At 41.6% G+C, this 22956-nt stretch overlaps 1 protein-coding gene across 1 annotated transcript in view; it reads right to left on the reverse strand.

Annotated features, from left to right (window-relative positions):
• The window catches only part of ADAM17 (ADAM metallopeptidase domain 17), a 37518-nt gene extending 18687 nt beyond the window's left edge, over positions 1-18831 (reverse strand). Inside the window, exons 1-6 of the mRNA XM_033009857.2 lie at positions 18602-18831; positions 6386-6518; positions 4813-4946; positions 3796-3884; positions 1523-1691; positions 556-686 (exon numbers count right to left, since the gene is read on the reverse strand). Of these exons, the coding sequence (XP_032865748.2) occupies positions 556-686; positions 1523-1691; positions 3796-3884; positions 4813-4946; positions 6386-6518; positions 18602-18698 (753 nt within the window). The 5' untranslated portion in view covers positions 18699-18831. The remainder of the gene's footprint in view (positions 1-555; positions 687-1522; positions 1692-3795; positions 3885-4812; positions 4947-6385; positions 6519-18601) is intronic.
• Between the last annotated feature and the right edge of the window lie 4125 nt (positions 18832-22956).

The raw sequence follows: 22956 nt of genomic DNA on the forward strand, positions 1-22956 counted from the left end.
CTCCATCCCATTGGGGAGGCGTGAGCAAGCAGCTGGATGGGGCTGAGCTGCCTGCAGGGGTTAACCCACAACACCCATGTACAGCCAAACAAATTATTTACCACTCCTGCTTCTAATTTTGTTGTTCTGGACAGAGGATCCTGGAAGAATGTGGGATTAAAAAAATATTTCAAAAAAATCTTTTTTGTTTTTGCCTCTTATATGAGCTTTAAGCACGTTTGCACTTTAAACACTTGGATTGCTTGCAGATTTCAAAATCCAGGAGATTCTAAAGCTCTGAGTGGAAAAAGATTTCTCAGGCAGAAAATAATATAGTCACAAGAAGTATGTAAAGGTAAGGGATTTGTTTGTAAGTGACGCTTGAAGACTATTTAACTACAGTATCTCCATTATAAAATTGAAATCATGATTTAGCACTTTCCCCAGTAAAAAGCACACACAGCCATGAGATGCAAACACATTATATCATACAGAAGTAGTATGAGCTCTATGTTGTTTTAACTATTTTTTCACTGCATTTATTCCAGCAAATTGTAACACAGTATATTTACTTACCAAATAGTTTATAGTGGTACTCTCTTCCCCACGGCCCATATACTTGAAAAAACGATGATCTGCTACTACCAACATCTTGCATGTGTTTTTGGAGCTCTCTGAAGTGGCTCTTTTCTTCCTATGGATGCTTGCTAATGTGAACATTTTAAATACAATTAAATAAACACTCAGTTAAACTGCCACTGCTGTGTCTATTATCCTTAGTTAAGACATGAATGTAAGTTTGGGTGGGTTTTGGGGGGGAGGATGGGGATATTTAGTTTTGGGTGTGGTTTTTTTTTTTTAATAACTCTTCCTAAATTCTTTCTTCATAACAGTCCTCAAACTTATTGTAAGGAAAGGAACATACAGTAGTGAAATAGAGTTATTCAGCAGATTTACCTATAGAGCTTTTATGGTCATCACCTGAGCCTTAACACCTTTCATCCTCCTGTTCCTAGTCATTATCCCCACCTCTGCTGACACAGAAAAGGACAGAGGAAAGAGGGACTGAAAACTCTCAAAAACCCATCATAACTCAAGATTGATTCTCTAAGTGACCACCAAGGCCAAACAGGTCCTGCTGCACAGTGCACAGAAGTACAAAGTTGTTTTAATGTTTGCCTTAGAAAGTGTACCTACATTGCTGCCAGCTATCACAACAAACACTACTTAGACCTGATGAAATAGCTTCCTCTCCTCAGCCTACACTTTGGCAGGACCAATCTTCCTTTCAACAAGCCAGGAAGAAACGTACCCTGAGTGACAGTTTCTTCCTGTCATCAGTTGTTTGGGCTTTTTTGGATGGGGAATGGGCATGAGGAAGACTGCTGATTTCTCTCCTAACCTGCATGAATTTAAAGAGTTAATAGTTAAACTAGAAGCAGCAACACAGATTATTGCTCAGGTTCTAATCTTACTTGCCAACACAGTCAGAATTCAAGCGTTTGTTTCAAAAATGCTGCTCTCCCAAGGTACAGACACTTACCTTCATTTTGCTTCCTGTCTTCCAGTCCTTTAGGCAACAGTTCTTCTTCATTTAGTTTTAAGTAACCACACACTTTGGGGGACTGCAATCTTGAGAAATCTTTAATATCTTCAGATCTGTAGACCAGCAGCCTTCCGTCTTGCACGTTATCTACAAATCTCCACAGTGGCTGACAGCACAAGGACAGAAACGCAATTAGTTAGGGACACAGTGAATGCAAAACCTAAGATTATATACGTAAAAAATTATATGTATGTACCATGAAATCTCCCCAGCTTAATGTGTACACACACACTTACACTGGACTACAACAATTTCACCCACAGCAATAAGTCTACTGATAAAAAGACACCCCCAAGAAGACAACAGAATTGAACTCTTTTATGCTATACAGGCATCCAAAAATCTGAGATCATTTCAGAGCAGTGGCGGCCACCTGATACAGCTGCAGAAGAGACAGAATTTTTCTTCCCCTCCAGAATGCACAAGCTAAGGAGGCATCTCAGGCTCCTCTGCTTCCTTCATAACAGTGTGGAGGCTGGCACAGCAAGGGAGGAGATACCTAAACTGTGCTAACAAGCACACTGATCAGAAGCACAGGAACTGGCAGACAGAATATCTAAGTACACAGCAGAACGTGGTCTTCACAGCAGAAGGCAGGCTCTCCAACATTCAATAGCTACCCAAGTCACTCAGAAGCGTGAAAATCTCTCCAAAACCACAAGAAAACAAGAAAACTATGAAATCCTAATGTAAGACACCAATTCCCATAGCAGATGCATACTAACCATCTTTTTCCTTTACGAACACATCCCTGTTGTTATCTGTACATAACAGCTACAGCAACACCACCAAATGCAACACGGACGGGGCCTGTTCTTTGGGCAAGGCCAAGGAGCACAGCCTGCCCACATCTGTAACACAGAGCACCTGGGTTTGGCTCTCCTCTGGCCCTTAAGCAGTCCTCTTTCAACTTCAGGCAGCTGTTATTTAGCATACCATGCTTTTGGTTCACAGCAAAAAGGTCCTGAAATAGGAAGGCTGTGCCAGCCCAGCAGCCATGTGTCTGGCAGCACTAAACTGAGGACACATGTTTTACACCCTAGGGCAAGGTGTGAAGGCACCAGGAGTCTATACAAAGGTCTGCAGCCTTTCCAAATGGTACAGTAGGACCATGAAAGCAAAGGCAGGCAGTGGCAGAGCAGCTTTGTCCGTGCTGCCCTTTGGGACCAGCCTCTAGCACACACCATCTCTGACTGCACACGGGCATCATCTCATCTAGGGCTGGTTAGGGGCCAAAGCTGACCCAGAGATGCTACCAGCTAGGCAGTGTGGGCAAGCCAGAGCCTCCACCCCACTGCCTGCCTTTATTTAGCTGTACAGACACAGCCAGTGAGGAGCAGGGGGGCTGGCTGCACAGAGAACCAAGATGTGCTTACATCACTCTGGACCACAAACACAAAAATGCTTTAAATCAATTAAACAGCTACTGTATGCTCTTAATGTAAAATACAAGGTTTGGGTATTCTAATCACATTTTCTTACTTTAACGTGACTGGATTTCCCAGGTTTACCCATAACTCTGCATATCCTTGGGTTTGGAGACAATTACAATACCCATGTAACACTCAGCCGTAATTACTGTTATTCAGCTATTCTAATACAGATTGTGTCTGGGAATATACTGCACTAAACAACTCATTAGGATAGTGTCTAATTATATATTTGTTGAATATGTTTAAGCCAACAGTTTAAAATAACACAAGCAAAGAAAATGGTAAAAAAACAAACAAACAAACAAAAAAACACAAAAAAACCCACCACCACAAAACAAAGGAGCAGGGAAAAATACCAGACTTCCAAATAAAGCTCTAAGAATGGGAAAAATTCCAAGACGTAACAAAGCCAAATTTTCAGAAAGCTTAACAGGCCTCAACTCTACTCAGAAGCCTGCAGTTTGTTATTCTAGAGGACATGATCACCACTAATTACTAACATTATCCATTTCTGTTTCTAAAACCCCTTCTAGTTTAAACATACCTTCTCCCTGGTGTATCCAAAACATGCAAATGTCAGAGAATGTCACTCACTAATAAAACTCAACACTTGCAAAACTCAAATTGGTTTCACATTTGTCGGCCTCCTCCCTACTCACCCTAAAACACCACCATCAAGTCTATTTTGAGCTACAGAGGTGTCAATGTGACTAGCGAGAAACACCCACAGGGAAAAGAGATGACTGTTTGAATACAGCTTTCAACAGTAAAGCATACCTCGATATTGTATTCTTCTTCATCAGTATTGATTCTCACTGTAAAATCTTCATCCCCAATATGTGCCACAACCTTGGAATTATGCTCTCCTTTAACATAAGCAAGGAAAAAATAAATTAATTCAGCTCTACTTGCATGCACTCCTGCACAGACACTGTCTGCTGGGGTTTTTTAATTGTTTCTAAACTTCATGCCAAATTACCTTCCTTAATCTCTAAAGAACACTATACTGTCCACTTTAAAGAAAAAGAAATGACACAGCACTCCCCCCCCAACCTTAACTTCCCAACGGTCAGTCATCAAGACTCAGATTTAATTGATAATTTTGCAGAAAGTGTTCAGATGGCTTTAGGGATTAGTAATGGGACACAGAATATTTCTGCCAACAAAAGCAGCTTGCATCTTACTACCACAGAGCAGTTTCATGGCGTCAGCCTGCATTCCAGTGGAAAAGTCTTTCACCACATCACACAGGCAACATAAAAATCAAAACAACTTAGCGGAAGCATTAGCGCTAGACTAAAGTAGAGCAAGATACCCTTTCTTTACAGGAAAGTAATCTGCAAAGAACCATCTTAAAGTCACACTGCATCACCACCACCTGGGCTTTGTGTTCTGGGACAAGGAACATTCAAGTATTACATTCCAGTTGGAATTAAAGCTACCATCATCATTTAACAAAAAAAAAAAAAAAAAAATCACAAGCTGCTGCTCAAGTAAATTATACCTTTGTGTTCTGCCAAACTAAACAGAAGAGTCATATTTTAGAACATTGGTGCAATAGCTCAAAAAACCCCACCACCCACCAAACCAAAAAAAAAAAAACAAAAAAAAAAACAACCACAAAAACTCCACAAAAACAAAACCAGAAAACCCGAGGGGCATGAGAATTAAATTTACTTGTTCATCCTAACCATATCTGATGAAAATGAGGGCAATACACCATTTACTTTGTCCAAGAGACTCCTGCAAAGCTGTGCTTTCTCAGCACTGACACACAATCTAGTCCATACTAACCAACAACATGTCCGGTGAAAAAGTCTTGCCATTGAACACGATACTCCTTTTCCTTGCCTTCACCATTCACAATTAATGCCTGAAATTTTTCTGAAAAGTGTTCAGCAGTTGCAGTTAAGTATAATTTAAAGTGCCTGTAAAAGAATTTACTTCCGTTTATTTTTAAGCAAAGTACAAAAATAACAGATACATCCAGTCTCTCATTTTACTGAGGGTCCGAAAGAAGTTAGAAAGCATGAATTCTGATAAACAGGCTACAAAAACATATACTGTGCAATTCATAATTGTAATTTTTTTTTAAACAAAGACATTTAATTAAAAAAATAAAAAATAAGCCCCAGAATCCAAAACAGTCATGGTTTGCTCATGATGCACCTTCTCCATTTACAGTCAAGCAAAACCAGCTACTCCTAACTGTTTAAAGAAAATCAGACCAAGGAATTTGTTCATCTATTTTAAATTAAATTATCCTAAAGTTTTTATTTTCTGAAATAATACAGTCAGAAGACCATAAACAGAAATCTGAACTCTGTAGGTTTTTATGATATATTGTCACAAAAACTAAAGGCTACCCGAAGAAGTAAGTAGAGAACCTTCTCTGGAAGGAGCCTCATGGGCTCTTGGTTTATGTGGGCTTTTGGTCAAAGATTTTTGGTATGCCCCTCTGTAATTATTCTGTAATTATCACTGGCAGTATTGCAAATTCACCATAAAGTCAGGGTGCACGAGGCAGTGCAAAATAAGGTCAGCCAGACACCTGATCCCATTAACCTTTTATACTTGGTACTTAAATTACCCCCTCCAAACATTTAGAGATTCAAAAAAAATGCGCACAACAACTTGCATGACAGTTGTAGTTGTGGATGACTGATGGGGGAAAGCACATGAGAAGACAGTAGACAAAGATATCAGATGAACAAAACCGACCTACACTTGTTAATACAAAGCGCTATTCTCACCCTGCTGCCCCATTTTAGAGTCACAATTTCAGCACTCAAATACCTGTAAGGCACTCTTCTGACACCCAGAATAAAATCCCTACAATGTTTTCTACCTCTCCTTCCCCTTTCAACTGTGCTTCTATTTCTCATCTTATAAAAAAGATTAAAATAAATGTTTAATTGAACGGGAAATTTACACTCAGTGGGAATACCATTAAGCTTTCATGAAAAAAAAAAATACAATAAATCTCTTGGGTAACATATCACATGCACTCCCCAAACTGAAGGCAGAGCTTTTCAAGAACCACAGGACAGTCAAGAAGTATGACGAAGTTGTCAGATCAGGTATAAGTGGGATCCAACCCAATCAGTGGAAATAATCTACGTGAAACTAAATCTAAGAACAAAGCAAAAGAAATCTTAAATCACTGCCACTTCAGCAGAGTAATACAATGCAACTTATTTTTCTGTTTTCTCTAAGCCTGTCTGAAGTCATGTAGCCATTCAGATCACTGACTTAGAAGTGGTTAGTCACGACAGAAAATACAATAGCTATTTCTGGGTTTGGAACTGTGCATTACCACAAACCGAAGGAAAATGTTGTATTATTTCATTGCTGGTGATTTAATTACCTTTGCAGGGCTGAAAAACTTAAGAGCCTCTCCACATGTGTCTCAGGCTGGAGGTCCCTCTTCTTCAGTGAGTGTTGCTGGATACTAGACTGAGAAAGTATGTCGTAGTCTGAAAGCATGGACTCAACTGTGTCTGGAAGAGCAACAAGAAAAAGTTTTAGTTTCAAGAGACTCTTTCACAAATGCACACATAAAACAGCAAAACAGAGCCTCCTATTTCAACAGCAACACCACAGTTTGCTCAAATTTTAGGATAACTATTGTATGTTTCTGCAAAGGTACATTTTGTGTAGGCAAGAAGAAATCAGTGTGAGACAAAACACGATCTGAGAGAAGCAAACAAAAAATATAGTTCACTTGTGCAGCACTAATACCCTCCCTCACTGCCCCCTGGGAACTAAAGGGAAGAGAACTTCCCCATTTCTCTAGAGTGAATCACTCTCCTCACCTGCTTGTCTCCATCCAAGTCTAAGGAAGAGAATAATTTAACCTAGGAAACTCTACCAAATTTACTGCAGAGCAGGACTACATTTATCACCTTTCTGTCCAACAGTAGCCAGAAAACAGATGTCTGTGTAGCATAATCAATTAGAAATAAGTAACGAGGCACTTGATATGAGGCACCTCCAGGCACCCTAGTTTCCCAATACCTTACCACCATGCAAAACTCCTTTGATTTCCCTACTCAGAGAACATGAAAACTTGTTCAGGGGAGGGAGACCAAGGGCCTGAACCCCTATAGGGAGCAGCACACAAGTTACAAATTCAGGTCTATATTCTGCAGATGCTTCCACCATTAATAAGTGCGCAACGCCAGCTGCCAGTGGTGTTTGACCCTTGCTGATAAAGCCTCCTGTTGCTTTATAAGGCATCCCTTTGCCAGGAGCACCCACCACCCAGGTGAAACACCTGACAACCACCTTCACTTCCACCAGCACAGATCAATTCATTTGCTATTTACAGCCTTAAATAAAGGCCCTTATTCCCACATCACCATCTTCCTCCTCTGCCAGAGGCATTCACTCTTTTCACTGCACCATATGAGTAAGCTGTGTTTTCCAAGAGGGAGAAGTGCTCATCCAGTCGTTCTTTACTAAAAAAATTCCCATTTTTTCCCCTCCACTTCCAGTTTTACTTCTAAACCAGACATGATAGCTACCAAGGTGGGTTTTTATTAACAAAGACAGTCTCTTCAGAGCTTACGCCACTCATCCAAGCAACCTCACACGCTTTATCGGACTTGTAAGTAAGCGGTACCACTAGTAAGCTGTGTTTTACTGATTCCTGTGCAACAAGACAAGATTGCCATCTTGAAACCTAGATTGGCATAGCTCCTGAAATAACTTTTTTTTTTAAACCTGACACTCAGTACCATCATTTATCCCCAAATGCATGCCTCTCGAGCCCAAGAAAGCCTTTAAGAACGGGCACACTGTTCAGGCCAGGGCAAGCACCTCACTTTTCCTTTGCAAGAAGACAGGTGGGCAGAATTAACCACCAGCGTATGTGCATGCATGTGCTTGTGTACACTGGAAGTGAGGGACCTGCAGAACCGGAGATGACCCCTGCAGGTCTCTTGGCCCTGCACCAGACCTACTAGCAAAGTGATGGACGGGTGACAAGGCTGCCTTCTCCTGCAGCAGAAGCCACCAAGCAGTGGCTCCCAGGCTTCTCCCTCGCCGGCTTCCCCTCCCCTGCCGTTGAGCAACACAGGAAGGGCAGTGCAGTTGCAGTTTCCTGATTTCTGTTTACAACCCACAGGTCGAAAGCACCTGCAATCGATTACCATGCGTTTCGGGTTATACACGAGGGCAAGTTTCTACCACCTTCCTTTGTGTTGTGGGGTTTTTTTTCCCTCCTGATGTGCCCAGTTGCTCTATGCCAGGCAGTGCCTTCCTCAGCAGCTTGCTGCATGCTGCGGAGCTGGTTCATTAGAGCCACGCAGTGAGCAAACACCTAAAAACCCCCAAAACATCCCCTTTCTTTAAAAAGTCCATTATAATTCATGGCTTATGGCCTGGCGCCTGCCCTCATCCAGAACCACCTGGGAGGAGGGGAGGGACCGCCAGGGAAAATAATTTTGGAAAAAAACTCATTAAACTGTCTAGTCTTAAATTTTTTTAATTAAACCTGAGATTCTTTCAACACACTCAGCTAGAGCAGACCCCTTAATTACAATGAATGTTGATATACAGGATACCAAATGTTGGTTCACGATACAGAGCTAGCGTGTGGTATGTGGGCCATGAAGCAAGAGAGGTGTGGTACCGCTGCTGCGCTGCTCGGGGACTTGCCAAGCACAAGGTCTGCCCGAGAGGCACGGCCCGAGCTGCAAAACACCACTCCTTCTGCCCCTTTCCACCCCTCCCTGCAAAGTACAGCCCAGAAACAGGGGAAGGCCATGCCAAAAGCAAGATGCAGCTGCCACTACGGCCAGACAAAACGTCTCAGTTTCATGGCAAGAGACTTGAGAAGTCTGTTAAAGAAATTAGTTGGGTTTTGTTTGGGGTTTTTTTTGTTGTTGTTTTTTTGTGTTTTATTTTATTGTTTTTATTTTATTTGGTAGACAAGGAGAACTTCAGAAGTCTTGCTCCACCTCAGCACACACAAACACTTCTGGAAATGCCTCACAGAGACACGGGGAAGGGTAGTAAGAACAAGACCTACAGAGTTGAAGAAGATGAGTAAGATGATTCTGTTAAAGTTACAAATGGAACACGGGACACTCCTAGTTCCTGTAACCCTGAGACAAGAATGTACTTGTTCACATTTCCTCTTACCCTTCCTAAATTTGTTTGCTTTTAATTATACTTGCAACATAAGTAAAGACTTAAGACATGCTGCTGCTAGACATAAATCTGTAAACTAATTCAAGTATCAGACAGATGTGGAAAAAATATATTGGTAATACACTCAAAGCAAAATCTTTCTGTAAAATTTTCATGCTGTGAAAATGAACCCATGGTCAAGGCTTACTGAAAATAAAAGATGAAGTGTCATTATTTTAAACATGATACAGAACTGTACAGAGTCCAGCTGTACAGCAGTCTGTGGATGGGAGCCACAGAAAGCATACATTGGACTACTTTTTATTCAGGTTTAATAATCTTTCTGGCATTCCTTCCTCATTATCTTCACTATGGTCCAAGAGCCATTTCCCATGGGCTTCAACAGCACTGAGCTGACTCAGGTTTTCCCAAACCACTTTCCTTCCCTTCCAGCCCCTCCTAAATTTCTGCATTCCTCTCGCTTTAGAAAAGGACACCTTAATTTCATCCTGATATCCCAAATATTTATTTATGATCACCAGCCTTCACCTCACTGCACCTTCTCTCCTGCATGGGGGACCTCTCCAGAACGTAGACATCTCAGGTTTGAGACAGAAACAAGGAAGGAACATTGTTGACAAAGACAATACCCCAAAGGTCTCAAGAAGAAATGCACACACCAGTGACTTTTCCTCTGCCCCCAACTTTAAACTCATCATTTCCTCCTTTTCTTTTACCTTGTTTCAAGGCTAAAAGCCTACTGCCACTAGACTTTGCAACTTAATGGAGGAAAGTATCTTTTAAATAACTTATGGGCCAGTACCCATTGCAGCTGGCTACTCCAGCAGCAAAGAGCTCAAGAATGTGCTGGGCAGCAGCCTAGGTCACCGAGCTGGAGGCCACGGTATATATTTCAAAAGAAGATGTTTCTCTTCAAGTGCTCAGCTACCAAATCAAATACCAATGGCATCCTCCTCTAACCAGCTCAGCTTTCATAAGCAAAACAGTAAATTCCCATGATCTCATGCCCAATCTACTGCCCAGAAAGCAACAAGTAAATGTGGCAAGTCAGTCATTTCATAAGCAATCTTTTGCACTGCATTATTTATAGAAAGGTTAAGCTTATCTAGAAGCATGGAGTTTTAACCCAGAAGACATAATTCATATTTTTAAAAACTCTCTTCACAATTATCCCATGATAGAAAATGTCTCTACTTCAAACACAAGATCCTACAATACTTAAAAAAATAGTACTTTCAGGATTTTAAAATGACCACAAGAGTATCAGAGGGGTTTGCAGGAATGATTGCAGTTATTTCTTCAACCATCCCAAAGGGAATAAAAGCAGAAATAAATCTCTTGTCAGAAGGCACTGGGATGGGATGACAAGCCTACAGAGAGTAGTCCTAGAACAAGCACAGCAAACACTCACTGTGACTGTTAAATCACTGGCTTCTCCAAAACTGAAAAAAAGGGCTCCAGCCTGTGTTTTGTGCGGTGCTCATTGACTACAACCCGGGTACTGATCTCGAGCTGATTTCCAACGGGTATCAAACACCTATCAAAAGCTTGTGAGCAGCTACCTAATAACATTTTTCCTGATTCAGCAGGGGAGTGACTGAACAGTTGAAGGGCTCCATATTCTTTATTGTTACTAATTATTATTTTATTCTCAAAATTCTGCTGCTCTTCATATATTAAAATATTTTAAAGTAATCAAATATGTCACTTCAAATGTAAGTCACAGTCTCAGTCAGAATTTGGACCAGGAAACAGAGACTGGAGTCTTTTCAACCTTAACCATATGAGCTAAAGCAGGTTTGCATCACCCTACATAAAACAGCTGCCCTCATGCTTGTGGTAACAGCCGGTTACTGGCTACAATATCGTGGGGTCATTTGACCTGAGCACCATTCCAGGGAGTGTTAATGGAGAAGGCCAGTACATCCATAACTCAGCTGGGCACACAAATGGTCTTCACAAGGCAGGAGGTGATGCAGTCATGCCTAAATGTTTATGGGTACCTTCTCTTAACAGTTTACATTGCTTTTAGGAGGCTGTTGATGAAGAGGACACATTGAGAAGATCCATCTGTGGGAAAGCTGTTCCATAACAGCTCATTACACATGCTGTTACATCTTTCTCCAGTACATCTGGAACAAAGGCATTGCCAAAAGACAGAAAACAAAGTGAATCAAAACACTTATGCCATGCAAAACAGCCCATGCTTTTAACAGTTTAGATAAAACATGTTTACTTGTTTCCACCAAAGAGTGGCTGCTGTTTTGCTTACTGAGTATATGTGAACTAAAGAAGTTGTGTGAGAAACTGGTTCAAAGCAAGAACTAAAATTATGTCAGCCTGTTTATAAGCCATAACAAGATAAGGATTCACACTCTGAACACATTTCTAGACAAATTGTTAGTAAGAATGGCCAGCCACATCAGCATTACTGAATGTTTTAAAAAGGCCTGTTCTCTACTATCTCAACTGCACCAAACTTGCTAAACCACGTGAGAAAACAAGGTGCCCAAACTCAGTTAGTCACCAGCTCGGTGCAGACAAAGCCTCGGGGTACAGTTACACAGACCTCGCACTGGGAGGTAAGGTAGGCTGCAATTTACCATCTACCAGCTACTCCACAGTACACTTTTGCTGCAGTTACGCAGGGTAAACTACTTATCACACATTCAGAAGTGCCCAGTGATGGATACCATGGAAAAGCTAGCAATTTACAAAACACCCTTTTAGCTCATCTCAGGAAAAACTTGTTCACATAGCTGCACCCTTATACTACTCCAAAGTTTTTTCCCCACAGTAAAATAGACATCTGTTTCTGGACAGTGCAAATATTTCCTTAAGGGTGTAAATTATGTTTAGCAGAAACCAAACAGATAATTAAACTGCTATTTCTGGTGGTTTTGAATACAGCTGAATACCCCCAATTGCTCCTCACACACTTCCAACCCTGCAAATTTTCTTCTTCACTACAAGCATGTTAAATAGGGACCAGTGAGGAACAAAATTTATTCTGTTAGATCTACTTGATTTATTAACTCAGCCTGTCCTATTAGTGAAAGCTGAAAGCACTTACTTTTTTTTTTTTTTTTGGGGGGGGGGGGGGGCAGGGGGGAAGGGTAAGCCCACTGAAAAAATAAGAAAGCCCACTGAATTAGCATCCTCATATTCAAAGTGAAACAAGGGCTATACAACTGTCTTATCTTAAACCAGAACGGCATCATATGACTTGATGCTCAAAAAAACACAAACCCCCAAAATCACATGCTTTCACATATCCTGCAGACAAGAACAGCCAAGTCACAGGATGCAGCTTGTCTGGCTCTCCAAAAAACTGTCAGCCTCACTACTGAGCTTTGATACCACACCACAGAATCCTGCTGTGCCACAAACTAAGTTTGAGGGGAGCCGATTCTAGGTAGAGACTAACTACTCTCTGGACTACATTTGTGAGACCAACTCTTTCTCCCCATCTGACTGCATCTCTTCTCCTTCTGGATGACTTTGGACTTTGGGCATGACCTTCCAAAATTCAAGGCATGTCGCAGGTACTGAGGGACAGAACTTTACGATTTCAGTAACAATGTGAAAAGGTGAGAAAGGAAACCAAGGAATGCAAAGGATACCATGTTCTTGTTCAACACCTCCGTAATCACAGATCAACATCATGTAGGTGGCAGCTAGAGGTGCCTCCCTGCATAACAGGGCCCCCTTCCCTTTCCAGCTCCCAGTCCATGTACCCATGTGGGTTACAAATTCTAGTACCAAGGGAAAAAAAAAAAAAAAAAAAAGGCACAAATAATGCATATTAAGAGCAGCACAGGAAGACCGGGATGGATATTGTGAAGAGATGCAGGGCATGAGTGACAAACATGAGTAGTAAGGTCCCATACGTCTGCAAGAATAAAAGACATCAGGAAGACCATCAAAACCTTTGAGGGTTGCAGGATATCCCCAAAACAAGGAAGTTTAAGTGTGGCATATGAGGTCTGTAGAACAGGACAGCAGGATGTACTGCTCTTTGTTACAGAAACCTGACTCTTGATTAACCTTTCATCACACACAGCAAAGGACTTCTCTTGATCAGTCTGAGAAACAGGCAAACTCTGACTCCTGCAAGTTTATAAAAAAGCTGGGGGGGGTATGTGAAATGAACCTGTTTATAACAGAAGTTTATATTTAACTTCTCCCTCTCAAAGATAAATCTCTGCCTACTACAAAACACATAATTAAATTCTGGTGTAACATTAGAGTGCAATCAGAACACTGCACTGAAGAGCTGGCTGGCTGTGCTCCCTCGCTCGGCCCTTCCAGCCATGGAGCAGAAAGCCATGCTGGAGCTTCTGCACGCACACAAAAAGATTCCACAGCAGCAGCACTGTGAAACTGAGATGAGTCACTGCTGCTATCAGCAATGAACAACAGCAGCGAAGTTATCCATTTTTATGGTGGGGGGAAAGTAAAATAAAACCATCCCAAATCTTAAATGCAAACACGAATTTTACTTTTTGGCTACTCAGAGGTCAGACCAAACTAGCACTAATGAAATCCAAACTCACACTGAGCACTTGATTATATTCCCATTACAAAAATCTCGCAATAGTTAAGGGTAATTCTTAATAATTATATTTTAATCTAGTGTTGACATTCTCCACTTTGTTGACTCAGTACTTCCCACAGAAATTACACTTTTACCACTTTTTTTTTTCCAGTTGGAAATTGAAACACTGACTGATTCACATGAACAAAAGAAAACTAACCTGAGAAAAGTACTTTAAAACCTTGATCCTAAATACCTCCACAGAATAGACTGCCAATCCACAACACAAAAATCACATTGATAATTTGCATTCAATATAGCCATGTCTACATGAAGCATTTGCTGTTTACATAAAGACAAAGTGTACAGAAGAATGTATCTTTATCACTTAACCTGTAATACCACCTATGGAAACACTGCATCTACAAATTCCTGCAATCATTTCCAATTAATCCCACCACATCCTGGGGAGGTATCACAGGCAGCAACATACTGATATTAGGCCACAAGTTCTTGGTTTCTCCTCCATGTGGTGCCTGGTGAGGTACACACCCAGCCGTCCGCTTGTGGAGTCAAACTGCAAAACTAGCTCAATCCAAAATAGCCACCTTGCCTTAAAGGATACTAAAATGGGATAAGAAATAGTAACAAGAATTGCAGACTACCTACCGTAGGGAAATTAGTTATTTGGCCCTTACCTTGCCTTAGTCTCCAACAGATGCTTCTGTCCAGAAGGACGAAGTTTAATCTCGCATAAGGATTTTGTCACTAATTATCTCAGTGCATGCTTTTGACAATGAGCTAAACTTCCAACCCCTTAACTCTCTGGCACCCAGTTACATTTGTGGCCTTACAGACTTCCCGCATTTTGTCACACCAAGTGTGAAGTAGAATTCAGAACTGGTTGAGAATGATTTTATGCTGCCCTCTGTATCACTCAGCTCCCCCAGTTTATTCATCAACACCATTATTTGGGGTTTTTTCCACTCAACTTACAAATTTTAGTCTTGATGTGCATTATGTAACGTAGGTTTGTACCAAACCGTTTATAATGGCTTACTTCTTCAGCTCATGGAGCTGGTTTTGAATTTTGTGTGGTATTTGAACAGTGTGGAGAAAAAAACAATTCAAGCCCAGGTTACCTGCCTCAGATTATATTCGTGCAATATCGCAGGTAGAAAAAGACCATCAGTGAGTGATTCAAAGAATATTATCTGTCCAGGATAGAAGCAACTACCTTATTTCTTTTAGTTCCCTGCCTAACTTGTGATAAAAAGATCTCATTCAAAACAGTTAACAGTGGACTAAGACACATCTTGCATATAGACTGGGCAATCCTGGATACATGCTGCTTAGTGGCAGCACATTACTAATACCACTGTGTTGTAAAAGGGATTCAAGCAGTTCCTTAGATATCTTCAGTGATATATTCAACAGCACTGAAGCTGGGTATTCGCTCTGTTCTTCTTTTAAAGTACATTAAGCCCTGCTATCATTCAGATATCTCTGAACTCCAAGACAAACAGCATTAATATTTAATAGTTATAAAAGGTTATCTTCAGTGATAAATGACAACGGAAAGAAAAATTTTAAGAGTTGACATTAATTTTTCAGAGGCAAAACAGCAGTCACTGTACTGACTAGTAGAGTTACACTTATCTCAGAAATTAATCCCTGCTGTCAACATTATTAAAAAGAGCACCACTTTCAGATCATCTAAGGGCAACCGAGGTGGATACCATCCTAACTTCACCCTTCACCTTGAACACAACAACTATCACCCCCCAAAACTGAGGGAAGGTATATGAACAGTCACACTGCGAGCTAGTCTGGGGAGCAGACTCCACAAACATTAAACACCCAAATGCAGACACCCTACCCCTTACCGAAAAAGGTGATTAGCTTCCAGGCAGCTTAACTCTATGAATGTGCTCACAGGAATGGGAAGGGATCAGAAAGCTGAGGCCAGGATTGTGGCAGTCCCAATTTAGATCAGTTTAGACTGCTGGAGCACCACACCCTAAGATTACTTGAGTTGAAAAATGCTGGGAAATGACCCACGTTGTTTTATTTACTTATTCTGCTCTTCGTCAAACTCTGTTTTTCACTGTATAGTCATTTTTTTCCTTCCTGAAAAAATGAACTTCCAGAAAGACAAGCAATAAAGTTCCTAATAGAAATCACAAAATGGTAATCCTTGAAACTTGCTTAAAGATACTGGCTGTCAGAACTCTGGTTTCGGTTCCCAAAACAAACTGTGGTTAAACAGAGCACTCAAAATAGCAAAACTGAAGTTATTAGAAGGAAAAGATGATATTTCAGAAAACCAAGCTGTAAGATGAAGACAACAAAACTCCAGTAAAAGATGAACATAAAAGTCACAGAAAAGAAGGTAAAGATATTTTGAAGAGTAGCTTGTAAAAGGTTTGAAGCTAATACCTGAAATATCTTTTATCCTATCAAAAGAAACCACCCAGCTAAATAATCAAAGGAGCTTGTAAAACAAGCAAGCTGCAAATACATCCCCAAGAATGAATACTAAAGGCCAGTACCATAAAGTAAGAGAATAATTGACTGTAGCATTCACTGCAGAGGAAACAAAGAAGATCCCCGAAAGCTTATCATGATAGGATGAATCTAAAGACCTGCCTCCAAGAGTCAAGAAAAGGGTCTTTAGAACAAGCCAAGAAAATGAGCAATAAGTCAAGAGGACAGGAATGTATTAACCCAAGAATTATAAAGCACTGAAAAAATTAAGCTCGTCAACTACTAATCTTGGTATACAAGTACAGTGCCACTGGTCTTGCTACAAGTGGCTTGAAAGGTGGGTAAGTGCAGGACCAATTTCCACTCCAGCCATTGTCTAGGGGCCTAATCAACAAATACAGTCCATGTCCCTACCTGATAAATTGTTAATAACAACACCACAACAAAGTGTGAATTGCTAGACCTGTGGCTAAATAAAATACTAGAGAAGTAGTGCCTCATATTAACATTCTGAAAGAATGACGTGTGCGGATCAATGTAAACATTTAATGGAACACATCTGGATTTTTCAAGCTCCATCACAAAACACTTTCATATATTTAGTTTACTGAATGACAACAAAATGTTTGATGAAATTGTGTGTGAATATGTGAAATAACACGAGAAAATGAAATTCTCACTACATCTACACAGCAAAGTACTTCAGCACAGTTATTACCGCAAAAAAAATTAAAAAAAAAAAAAATAAAACTAAAAGATCTTGGGCTGACTATTAAAAAAACAAAGAAAAGCCAAAAAAAACTACTCAGGAAGAAAACAAAACCAAAACCATTCATCACTAAAAATCCATGGTACCTTTGTATCACAAATACTGCCTTACGGTCCTGGTCATACATCTCAAATAAATAAAAATTAAAAAATAAAAATCCAATACAAATAGAAAGCATTATAGACAAAAGTAACAAAGACCAATAAAGTCATGATTTTTTCCCATACTAAGAATTACTATATAGATGAAGATTTTCCCATTCAAAAACAGAGAGAATACAAAGGAGACGAACTACATAGATCTGTAAGTCGCTAAAGCTGTGAAGAAAATTAATAATTCTTCCCTATTGACCATTTCTGACAACAGGAATGGTCAAAGTTTAGAAACAGAAGGAAGTTTTTCCTCCATGCAGTATTTCATAAAATTGAAGAGCTCACAGTCCGGAGATGGTGGTACAGCGGCCAAAAATACAAAAGCTGTCAGATAACAATTACACAAATTCATAGCGGGTCCTTTAGAAGGCATAAACCTCTGACAGCCCAAGATGCAACCTCAATTTGAGGAGCTCCTTGACCTGCCTGATGTTGAAAGGACACGCTGTGTTTGTTCTGTTTCTGTTACACTTCCTGGAGCACCCGGTACTGAACTCGACCCTTCCCAGCTTCCTGCAGTCACCAATTGCCGAGGTCTGCACAGAACCACGCGTCCACCTCAGGTGCAGGAGAGGGGGACAGAGACACAGCCTCGACACCTGTCAGGAAATCTGTCGAGAGATCTAAGCAAGGAAAATGGGGCTGGAAGCAGTCACCACTGGCCACACGAACTGGAGACAGGACGTCTGACCGAGTAAGGCATGACCACCGGCTCTTTCAAGAGCTCATCTGCCGTTTCAGAGGTAAGCTTTCGCTTATCAAACAGAAGTCTGCAACTTCTTCATTATGAAGCAAAAGTTTACATGCAAAACTAAGTTTACAGAAGTTAAATAAAGCAACGGTTCTCCTCTATGTTAAGCTTTCTAGAAGTCACATTCAGCTCCAATAGCTTCAGGCTCTCTCTGCAACGGTGACTCTCCAGCCAGAACTATGAAGGGAAGCCTTTATATGATTATCCTGTCTTAATATAACGCAAACTCACGTGAGGAAAAGTCTTTAGCAGACCTCGAGTGGGAAAATAAAGTGGTCTCATCATGCTCCCACTGACAGCAAGGACCCCCAAACCGGCCCTGACCCGCACCCCTCTCCCCATTCCCCCCTCACTGCTACCTCGTGGCAGTTGTGGGTGTGCCCCCTCCCCCCCACGGGGGTGGCCTCTCCCCACACCCCCCGCTCCTCGGCAGTGGTCTCTTCCCCACCCCACACATTACCCCCATCCTTACTGCCTGGCAGAGGCAGGTGTGCCCCTCTCCCCTCGCGCTGCAGGGATGGGCTCTCCCCAATTCTCCACCACCCCTCAGCAGTCTCTCCCTCACCTCACTGCCACCTTTGGTAGCGGGGAGCCCCTCTCCTACTCCTACCCCCACCCCACCGCTACCCCTCGGCAGAGGCGAGCGTGCCACCCTCCTCCCTCCCCGCAGCAGTAGTCTCTCCCTCACGCCCCCCCTCCCGCGACTGCCGTGGTCCCGTCCTCCCCCTTACCGTAGCGCTGCCGGCGCGGCGGGCGCCCCAGCGCCTCCGGCCCGCCCGGCCCCCACAACAACACCAGGGCAGGGACCAGCCACAGTCGGAACCTCATGGTCCGGGCACGGCTCCCTCCTGCTCCGCCCGCCCGCTCGTTCGCATCCAGTCTGGGGAAACTTCGCCCTCCGCCAGCCCCTCGCACCGCGCCGGGCCCGCCGCCCTCCTGGGCCCGCACCCGGAAGCGCGGTGGCAGCCCGTGGAGCATTGTGGGTGCGGGCGGGGCCGCCGTTTTAGGCGGCGGGGGGCGGGCTCTGTGGGGCCGCTGTGGGGGCAGCCCGCCCGCCCTCGGAGCGGCGGGGCCGGCAGCGGCACCGCGGCTCATCTCTCCGGCTGTGAGGGCGTGAGGCGCTGGGTGCAGTGTTCCTCCCCCCCGAGGGCACTGGCTTTCTCGGGGCGTCCTCACCACTGCGCCCGTACCGGTCTCCCGGAGGGGGAACAGGCTCCCCCCCCGCTCTCTGCAGCCCCTCTGGGGTGAGGTCGGGATGCAGGCCCGCCCTGAGCCGGACTCCAGCGCTCTCGCATCTCGCATGCACCGCGATGCCTTCTGTTCGCCACTCGCAGAAGACGGTTTCTTCTCAGTCCATGCGAGTGGCTTTACTAGGTTTTGTGTAGTTTTATCAGCACGACTGAGCGTTGTGGCACTTGGTACAAATGATGAGTGAGTCAGTGGTTCCCAAACAGCACACCTTATTGCGATTAAAATATACTTGAGTTACAGCTGCACTGTTGTGTGCCAGTTAATGTTTTCTGGAATGAGCTTGACGTCTTGCCTATTTGCAGATGCCTCTAGCAAAGATGATTACAAGAGATGTACTCAGCAAAAATGGAGAAAAACCATCACCATCACCCATCCTGCTTTCAGCCACACGGCTTATTAGTTAACCTGAAAAATACAGCGTGAAAAAAAAAAATTATTCCTTACTCAATTTTTCGTCACAATGCAAGAACAGACATAGTGATTAAGCCAAGAGTACATGTCTCCCAGTTTCTTCTCTCCAAAGATGTGTAGATTGTAACAGGCCAAACCACCAGTGAAGCTCCCAGTGGGTCCACTTTGAATTTCCAACAATTTGCATCTACTGGCTTCCCAAACAGGAGGTTGTGTCTTCCTTAGCAATAATCGGTGTCTCCCCTCCAGACATTTTTCCAGTTGACCCTCTGTTGCTTGTAAACTCATAGCATACATAACATCCTTTGCCAGGGAGTTCCACAGTGTACTTGTACGTATGAAGAATCACTTTCTTTGCTTTCAATATGACATTTCATGACACCATTTGATGACCCTTGCTGCTTGCTTTAGAAAGGACAGTAAACAATTTTGTGTTCTCTATGCCAGTTATCACTTTGTAGCTTCCACGAGATCCCCTCTCAGTCTGGCAAGGCTTCTCTTGCAGATTGACAAGTTCAAGTGAAATGTAGTTCTTTCAGTGGAAGGTGTTTGTTGCTATTCTATGAACTTTACCAATTCTACTATTCCTGTTTGTCGTGGTGAGACTGAAACTGCACACAGTGTTCAAGATAGGGGCATACAGTGAATTTATAGAGTGGCATAACAATATTCCCTGTCTTGGTCTCAATATTGTTCCTAAATATTTCTAACATTGTGTGCTGTTGATCTCTACTTAGCTGGCATTGTCCTACAGATAACATTAAATTTCCAAGATCTCACTTCTGAAGTGTAATGATCAGTTCCAGCAATGTTATTCTACATGTAATGTAGAACTGTGTTTTCCCCACATGCACTACTTTGCATCCATCTGTATTAAAGATCATCTATCATTTTACTGCCAGTCACTGAAGGCTCAATTAATTTGCCCATGTATAGGTGTCTAGTGCTATTTCCGATGATGCAGGGTGTCTTACCAAGTCTTCGGAAGAGCAGGGGTCTCCATTAGGTCCTGTGCCAGAACCATTAAGATGTCTGCCAAATTGTAGAGCATGAGTGTGGGTAATTGGAGCCCCAAGTATTGAAAGATCTTTCTGCAATTCTCAGCCACACCTTTTCTTTCCTTCCATGAATAACACAATATCCTCAACAAGCTTTGTCTCATCACTCCTCACCTCCTTATTCAAATTATTTATGAATAAGCACAGAGATGTGACGGTACATTAGTGACTTCCTTTCACTGCAAAAACTGACCATTTACTCTTAGTCTTTTAACCATGCAGGGATCTTCTCTCTTATCCCATGGTTGCCTACTTTCCTTAAGAACCTTTGCCAAAAAAGTGTTGAAAGTTCCAGAAACTTCAGCATCGCTATCTCTCCAATCCCTCTTACCCAAGTGCTTGCTGACACATTCAGGAAATTTCATACCAAGTTTATAAGGCAAGACTTCTCTTAGCAAAAACAGTGTTGAAAAAACCCATGTTGACCTTTCCCTAATAAATCATATCTGTCCATGTATGCACTAGTTCTAGTTGCTACTAATCTGTGCAGAACAGGCGTCAGTTTTAATGGTTCTCCAGCTTTCCCCTATGAACATTTTAAAAAAATAATGTAACATTTGATATAATCCACTACTTTTATGACAAGAAAGTTTTAAGCAAGAATTTACACCACAGTTAGAATTTCAGTTATTGCATCCTCGAGTTTCTTAGATGAACAGAGAGAACCTGTTGAGAATCTATTACTGTTCATTTTGACTACTCTCAATTCATGAACCTTTTTTTAAGTCAACATCTCAGTTTGAAACAGATCGGTGAGAAGGCCGATGATGCGGTGTTCCAGCAGAGAAACATAGACACAGAAAGTCCTCTTACGCTTTCTGCTATGACCTTATCTTCTCTGAGTGGTGCATTTATGCCCTGTTCAGTTGGTGGGTTTCAGAACCTAGCAAGCTTCTGGTACTTGGTACACTAAGATTATTGAAATCCTCTCAAATCTTGAAAAGGATTTATTGTTGAGTTTTATACCTTTTATAACTCCTTTGATGTCGTTCATAAGATCTATTGCAACCCTCTGAGGCTTTTTTTTTTTATTCCCCATGAAAATTCTTATTTTGGTTAGTCCTCTCTTGTGTGGCATTATTTCATATTTGTGCTTACTTTACCTCTTTCTGTATTTTTTTAGATACAGTATACCCATTCTGGAGTATATAATTTATCCTTTTCTTCTGCTCATGTCTTAATTCTAGTGAGTTTCCTATTTTTTGACCTCCTCTGAATACAGAGTTGAGATTTCAGGTAGCTGATGATCCACCAGCTCTCCAATATCTCTTTCCAAAGTAGTAACAATGTGCTCATCATCGTGAGTATTTGGTGAAGGTTATACTTGGCATTTATAAACATCAATTTTCACTTGCCATTTTATCAGATGTTATTTAATATTTCAGGATCTTTCTGCAACTCTTTAATCAACTGTAGATGAAATGGAACTTTTTGGAATAATTTTGTTTTATCCACAAACTACTTACCCTATTTTCAGAACATATATTGAACTGCAAAGGTTCCAGTACAGATCCATTTTTTTATAAATGGGTGGACTTTCTTATGTCTCACTATTTGGTATCTTGTAAAGCAAGATACAGAAAGCCAGGTAAAAGGTTTCTTTTTCTGTTATCACTTGAATTTTCCCACTGAATATGTTTGTTTCTTCAACTTACTTCTTATCTCACAAGGACACCTTAACAATAAAAGTTGATTGCTTGTAAATATTTTTATGGCTATAGACTGTTATTTGTGTTTTAACAGAGCCCATCACAATGGAGCTGTTAGGTTAAGGAGTTTAGACAATATAATAGCAAAACAGTAAATAGTAATTAGGAAAAGTGTAATTTTTTACATTAATAATTATAATTTATTTTGTATCAGTAGGTTACTTTGATGGCATGTCTGGGTGTGATTTTTTTTTTTTTTTAATTAACTTACACAGACATATCATCATGTGTCCAGTACAAGGGCGCTTGGGAACTGTGTTGATACTCAATATTGATAGGAATGCATTCTTCCCTTCCCCCATTAAGCAATTTGAGCCATTTTATTAATGTGATTAGGACCTAAACAAGGATATGATAAACACATAGGGTATGATTAGAAATGAATGGGAAACAGCATGTAGTATGTTTTCGTGAGGAATGGCACAAGTACAGCACATTGAATGAAAAAAGAAGAAAAAGAATTGAATATATGTAGCCAGTAAAATGTGTTTTCCTGTGTTAATAATGAAAGCTGGAGAAGTGCAGAGACAGCTGACTGGACAGCAAACCCTGTTCAGAAGAAGAGTGCTTTAGGAACAAGTATTTGACGAAAGAGGTTAGCCCACTAACCAGCACAATTCCTAAAATATGCAGTTTAATAATTTGCTTAGAAAGGAA

The sequence above is a fragment of the Tyto alba genome, unplaced genomic scaffold, assembly GCF_018691265.1.
Source record: "Tyto alba isolate M040663 unplaced genomic scaffold, T.alba_DEE_v4.0 Super-Scaffold_40, whole genome shotgun sequence".
NCBI lineage: Eukaryota > Metazoa > Chordata > Aves > Strigiformes > Tytonidae > Tyto > Tyto alba.